This window comes from Egretta garzetta, unplaced genomic scaffold (assembly GCF_000687185.1).
Source record: "Egretta garzetta isolate BGI_Z169 unplaced genomic scaffold, ASM68718v1 scaffold101, whole genome shotgun sequence".
Taxonomy (NCBI): domain Eukaryota; kingdom Metazoa; phylum Chordata; class Aves; order Pelecaniformes; family Ardeidae; genus Egretta; species Egretta garzetta.
In genome coordinates this window covers 1,899,067-1,905,575 of record NW_009258666.1, presented here as the reverse complement: position 1 = coordinate 1,905,575, position 6,509 = coordinate 1,899,067, and the positions used below count along the sequence as shown (strand labels likewise).

Here is a 6,509-nt window from a genome sequence, read left to right as displayed (position 1 = left end):
GCCCCCAGGGGGGGCGGGGGAAAAGCCACTGGGCAGCAGAGCGGCTCTGCCCGGCGCCGAGGGGCCCCCCGGGGACGGTCAGCTCTCCCCCAGGCACAAGTCACCGGCTTCCACCGCCAGCTTCATCTTCGCCAAGAGCTCCAGGAAGCTGGTGATCGAGACGGCCTCGTCTCCCGAGGCGCAGGCCGACCTGAAGAGGAACTTGGTGGCCGAGCTGATGAATTTCTCGGGGCAGCGCTCGGCAGCCCCGGCTGCCGCCCAGCAGGGCCCTGGCAAGGTGCAAGCCCACCGAAAACCCAGCAAGATCCCCCCTCCGGTAGCCAAGAAGCCTTCACTTGGCCCAGGGCCGGCTCCTTCCCCCTTGAGCCCGAAGGTGCCAGGGGCAGAGGCGCTGGGCTCCCCCGTGCCGGACGGGAAGGCCAAGGCAGTGCCGGTAGACGAGAGCAGGACTAAGAGTGAGCCGGCAGGGACGGCGGCCTCGGGGATGGAGGGCAGGAGCACCGCGGAGCCGCCAGTGCAGAGCCTCCCTGCACAAGGTACGTGGGCCCGGTTCAGCCCCGCCACGGGACGATGGCACTGTGGGTGCTTGGGCTCCTCAGCCATAGGCTCCCAGCGCAGCACACGGGGGAGCCAAGGTGGCCCCGGGGTGGCCGGGAGAGCCCGGCCATGGGGCCAGACGTGGGGCAGGGCTGTGGGAAGCTGGGGCTCAGGGTAGCTGACGGGCTCTTCCTTCCTGCCTTGCAGATGGACGGGGAGGGACGGCCTGAAGGACGAAGCTGCAGGACTGGTGCCCCCGTGGACAGGAATCCAAAAATCTCTCAGGGACCTGGGCAGGTCAACGGACAAGTGTGGAACTGGCAACTAACTTAATACAAGAAGCAAAGAGCCTTAGCCTCCACGGCCTTGATGATATTTATGCAAAAATGGTGTTGGTTTCACTTTCCTAAGTACTACAGCTTTATTTTGCCTTTTTTTTTTTTTTTTTACTGGACTCAAGGCCCGTGCCGAGCCAGCACCTCCTCCCTGCTGGGCTGCTGCTTGGTTTGTGCGTGCGGAGCAGAGCCGCCGCGCGGAGAGGAGTGTGGGGGCCAAAGACGCTGGAGCTGGAGCCGCTCTGCTCCCAGCCAGCTGGGCCTGCGAGGAATGGAAGCACTTTGGACGAGGGAGTGGGAAGGCTTCGGCCACGGCAGTGCCCGGGGGGACACGGGCAGGAGCAGCAGGACAGGACGGAGGCACTGGTTGGGAGGGACCAGGGCCTCAGCCCTTGATGGAAAGGCAAGAGGGGGCTTGTGGCTACCACCAGTCTCTGCCCGCTGGCCGCAGGGTTGAGGGGGAGCCCAGCTGCCCCGTGAGCTGGTCTTCAGACCCCAGGCTCTGGGGCAGAGCCTCGATTTCTGTTTCTGTAAACTTGGGCCACATTTTGATTTCTTTGATTGTAAAAAACCAAAAAAACCAAAAAAAACCCCAACCCAGACCAAAAGCAACCAACCCTCTGCCGCCGAGTAGCTGCTCCGAGCTCTGTACCTGGCTGGTAAAAATGACGACCGAAGCTTGCTGCCTCCTGTGCTTCCTGGCTTATGGCCACGGCCTCGCCACGCGCGGCGGCTGCCCTGCCCGGGGGCATCGAGCTCTGGGGCAGGCACAGCCCCCACCTGGGCTAGCTGCTGGCACCCCAGCCCACAGGGCTCGCAGTGCTAAAACACAGGAGCAGGGCTGGCTGCCAGCTCAGCCACCTCTCCCCGGACAGACAGGCACACCCGGGCGACGTCAGCTCGATGTTTTATTTGGGTTTAGGACAGACAGATGGCTCCCGAGTCAGTGTTTAAGGCCCGCGCCCCCCACAGCCTCCCAGGGGCTCAGGAGAGACCCACGAGTGCTGCCTGGGCTCCCGACCAAAGAGCAGCACCAGAGTGGCCCCAGCCCCGGGCAGGCTGAGCGCAGAGCAGGGGGTGCCCGGGCGAAGCAGGGGACGGGGCGCGCCTGGCTGCCAGGCAGCTGCCCCCGGCTCCGTTAGCAGCAACAGAGGTTTGAGCAAGCAGCTTTCCCTTTCTGCCCTCACCGCAGCGCCCACGCGTGCCGTCCCAGTCCGGAGCAGCGGGCAGGGCGTCCAGTCCATGGCACAAGTGGGAGCAAGCTGATGGCCCCAGTGTTAGAGCCTGAGGTCACGGGCACAAGTCACACAGGTCCCTTAGGTGTGGTGCCACCGCCAGTCCCCAGAGCTGGCCCACAGCCAAGGCACGGATGCTGGCTGGGCAGGCCGGGGCGGGGGGAGTGTTGGAGGCAGCTCTCTGGCTGCAAATTCAGTCCCAGAGCCCCCAGGTCCCACAGGGCTGAGGCCCCGGCTTGGGGCACTGGGGAGGAGATGGCAGAGACCGGGAAGGAGAGCCTGGCTGAGGTGGTGGAGGGGGCCAGGCAGGAGGCGTGAGCAGCGGCTCTGGCGCTTGTTAGCTGATGCTCCCTCCCTTCAGGCTTTTACAGGAGACTCTCCCCAGCTTGGTCAGGAAGTTTCTCTCCTTCCACTGGGCAACACAGTCCTCGGAGACGCGGAAGTCGGCCTGGGGAGCAGAGCAGCGGAGGTAGAGTCAGGCCTGGGCTGCCAGCGAGGCAGCAGCGCCCTGCTCGGCCGGTGGGAGGTTTGTCTCCTCCACGGCTTTGCTGACAGTAGCGAACACGGGCACTGAGCAGCAAACAGCTCATTTGGAGTCAGCCAGAGGTGGGGACAGTGGTGTCTACATGGCCCTAAGCACTGCCCTACTCAATGCCTGGAGCCCCAGCTACTCCGAGCTGTGGCCCAGCCCCCCGATGCAGCCCCTCACCTGCAGCTTCTCAAAGACCTTCTTCTTTGGCTTGAGCTCGTCGTCGGGCTCCCCGGCCTCATAGCCCTCCACGTAGACGCGCTCCCCAGCGCAGCACCCGGCCGGCGGGTCCAGGGGCTCCACCTGCCGCGGCTCCCCCACACTGCAGAGTGGCAGGGAGGAAGCAGAGTCACCCCGAGGAGGTACTCACCTTCCCCTTGGCACCGCTGGGCTCTGGGGCAGGAGAAGGGGGTCTGGACTGCACCCCTGGAAGGGTACGGCCCTGATGCCCCCTCCCTCACCTGGAGGCACACAGCACCATGCCCTGCGACTCCACACCCCTCATCTTCTGGGGCTTGAGGTTGCAAAGCAGCACCACCAGCCTGTCCTGCAGCTGCTCCTTGGGGACGAACTGCACCAGGCCACTGACCACAGTGCGGGGCTTGGGCTCTCCCACATCAATCTTCTCCACGTACAGGCTGTCAGCATCTGGGTGCTGGCAAGCAGAAGCAAGGTGAGGAGCAGGGGAGGGCACTGGGGTGGCAGAGAAGAAGGAGGCAGACCCCCCATACACACACTGAGTGCTCATGTCACCATGTGGGAAGGTTACGCCTCTCTCCCTGTTGTGCCAGTACCTTTTCCACACTGATCACTTTGCCAACGCGAATGTCCAGCCGGGATGGGACCACGTTCTCTGGCTCTGAGTTCTTGGTGCCCTTCTCTACAGGCTCTGCAGCGCAAAGGGAAGAGTTGTGCCACTCAGCATAAACCCAGGGAGCTGGCCAGGCCCGGAGGAGCACACAGTGACCCCCAAATGCTGGCCCTGATTCCCTGCTTGTCGTATACCACAGAGCACAGCCTCTCCTCCGCTTTCTTGGCCTCTCAAGTACCAGAGAAGCACGCTGGCATCTGTCCTCTCTGGGGCACGCAAACACCCCTGTCATTGGCCTTTGCTCACCCTTCCTAATGCTCTCCGGGGCTGCTCCTGAGACTGAAGTTTCAGAACTTCTCTCTAACCTCAGCCCCTGTGGAGGGACTCTCTCCCACCCAGCCCTGCATGGCCAGGGCCCCACTTCCCCGAGCTCCCAGCACCTCCTTACTGGCTTTGGTCGGGTTGGGATACGCTGCGTCAGTCAGCTTCTTCAGTTCCGGGCTGTTGAATTTCTCTCTGATGGGGTCAAGGAGTTTGTTCAGGGCTACTTCCACCGAGTTCTTCAGGTCTCCGGGATGCACGACCTGTATCGCGACAAACAGACAGGTTCCTGCATGGTTTCCTCCAGGGCACGGGGAGCAGCAGAATTCGAGTCACTGATCTGAGTCCAGAGAGGTAGGAACTGGAGACGACGCAGGGCAGGGAGATGAACTCCAGCACTCACCTGCTCAGCAAAGTCCTTCTCCAGGGCCTCATAGGCTGTGTAGGTTTTGTTTCCTCCCCATTTTTCTTCTCGCAGAACCACAAACTCTGCAACACAGATTTTGAGGCTCAGATTAACCCCCTGCTCAGCCACATAAACCACCCGTCCCACTTAGCCCAATAGCCGAGGGGGACTGCAGCAGGGGCTGGGGAGGGGACACTCCAAGGGCAGCCTGCTTCAGGGGGAGGACACACTCCCATCCCCTCCTCTTACCCACAGGGAAAACTAGCCCCAGCGCCCAAGCATGGTGAGCCCTTCACCTGACTTGAGGGGAAAGAGGACGTGCTTGATGAAGGAGAGGACACCGTTGTTCTCCACATTGCCTGGCTCGCAGAAAGCCTTCTTCAACTTCTTCTTCACATCCTCCTTGCGGTCCAGAAGGTCAATCTTTGAGTCCTGCAGGAACAGATTTCCGCAGCCCTTTACCCAACATCTTGTCCAAAAGCGACAACTCATGCTGGAGTTGCTGCAACTTCTTCCTAGACCCCAGTGTGAGCAGAGAGAAGTCTCTTTCTCTTGGGGTGCAGCCTCTCTGCCCCCAGCCATTAACCCATCCCCTCGCAGAACCCCGGGCCACAGCCACCATTCAGGGACCAACCTCTTCTGATGAGCTCATTTTGCTGCCTGTCAGCCCGGGAACCATTGGATTCATCAAATGGACGCGCTTGGCATAGCCCAGGGAAGGAAGGTACTGGGACAAAGCAAGGACACAAGTCATGGACAGTCCTGAAGATCAGCTTTAAGTCACAATCCCTGTTTGCTCCTGGCTCCAGATAACTTGGGGCACAGAATAACAGGACCCAGAAAGCTACTGCGAGTTCATGAGGTGCTGACAGCCACAGCCAGGGATGTGTGGCAGCACACCAGAGCCCTGCAGACTATGAGAGCAACAGCAGGAGCTGCAAAGGGTGCTGTGGTGCCCACCAAAATCACAGACATACTTCCCCCAATGGACTGGCAAGTGTTTGAGCCCCAAGCCAGGTGTAAGCATCGCAGGGGGCTCAGAAACAACCCCATTCCTCACCTTCTCTGCAAAGGTGAATATCTTCCTCTGATCAACTCCTCCAAACTGTGCGTCGACCTTGAGGTACTCCTCATCCAGGGCCTGCAGAGAGACACATGCAGCTTTGAGACCGGACCCAAGACTCCGCACTCCAGCTGCGTTCAGCCTCTGTCCCCCAGGATCTGCGCAGCCTCTGCCAGGGCACTCCTGCCTGGGGAAGGGCGGGAGCTCTCTTGACTGCCTGCTGTCCTGCTGCTGGCTGGAGCTGCTGTAAAAACAGCTGTGTGCTCGGGTTTATGCCTTATACTGCTGCCAGGTGTAATATTGGGGTGGGATACAGTGACCTTGGCATTCAGCCTCACACATCCCTGCGGTCCTGGCTTCACCCAGCACCTCCCCAGCCAAGAGGCCCTGCCGACCTGCCTCGCCACGCACCTGCAGGCCTGGGTAGAGCAAACCGCTCAGCAATGGGTGCTCCACCTGCTTCACCACCTCCGCTCCCGCCTTCTTTGCATCGTGCTGCGTCACCACGGACGAGAGGCGGTACACGTCCAGCGTGTACTCCCTGTGGGAAGAGACAGCGCTGTTAGCACCGGGGAGGGGGACATCTTTTAGAGTCAATTCACATAAACACTGGTTCTGGCCACATCAAGAAGAGCCAAGGCGTGGAGGCACCTTCGCTTTGTTCCCGGAATGACAGTGCCTTGGAGCAGGCTCAGGAACAGCAGAGCCCCAGGCCAGTCTCTTCCTTCCCGAAAGGCACCCCAGGACTCACTTGCTGAGCTGGTAGTCAGTGCCCCGGACAAACTTCAGCTTTTCCAGGGGCACTCCAATGCTCTCCAGCATGGCTTTGATCACGTTCTCGTAATAGCGGGTGCGCAACTCCAGCAGCTCCCAGGGCGCCTTCATGTTGTCTAGGTAAGCATGGAGGTCAGCAAAGAGTATTGTCACCTAGCACGGAGGGGGACAGAATCAGCGCTGCACTGCGCGGGGGAACTGCAGGTTCTCACCCACCAGTGTGGTGACAAAGTCCTTCAGGGTCCGAGCTCCCGGCCTGCCCACCTACCTCACACCCTGCCTTCAGGAAGTCGGCGATCTTGGACATGGGCACAAAGTAGGCCACGTGCGGCTTGCCCGTGGTGGCGGTCCCCCAGTAGATCTTCAACTCTCGCTCCTTCAGGATAGCCATGAGCTTATCCTCCCCCAGCACCTCCTGTGGAGGGTCCAGACACACACCCGGCACAGCTGAGCCTCCCCGGGCACACGCTGGGGTGGCGGGGGCAGGGCCTGAGCAGG

At 61.2% G+C, this 6,509-nt stretch overlaps 2 protein-coding genes across 2 annotated transcripts in view; one reads left to right on the top strand and one right to left on the bottom strand.

The window, feature by feature from the left end:
- KIAA1522 (KIAA1522 ortholog) overlaps nt 1–767 on the top strand; it is a 31,958-nt gene extending 31,191 nt beyond the window's left edge. Inside the window, exons 8-9 of the mRNA XM_035904035.1 lie at nt 9–536; nt 745–767. Of these exons, the coding sequence (XP_035759928.1) occupies nt 9–536; nt 745–767 (551 nt within the window). The remainder of the gene's footprint in view (nt 1–8; nt 537–744) is intronic.
- Nucleotides 768–1,781: 1,014 nt separating this feature from the next.
- On the bottom strand, nt 1,782–6,504 carry YARS1 (tyrosyl-tRNA synthetase 1; the record flags this gene model as incomplete). Its single annotated transcript, XM_035904034.1, has 12 exons — nt 1,782–2,555; nt 2,817–2,958; nt 3,098–3,291; nt 3,431–3,525; nt 3,896–4,031; nt 4,172–4,257; nt 4,471–4,606; nt 4,809–4,901; nt 5,235–5,315; nt 5,649–5,778; nt 5,989–6,164; nt 6,280–6,504. Coding segments are annotated over 12 exons (1,605 nt in total), but the record flags the coding sequence as incomplete, so codon positions are not given.
- Between the last annotated feature and the right edge of the window lie 5 nt (nt 6,505–6,509).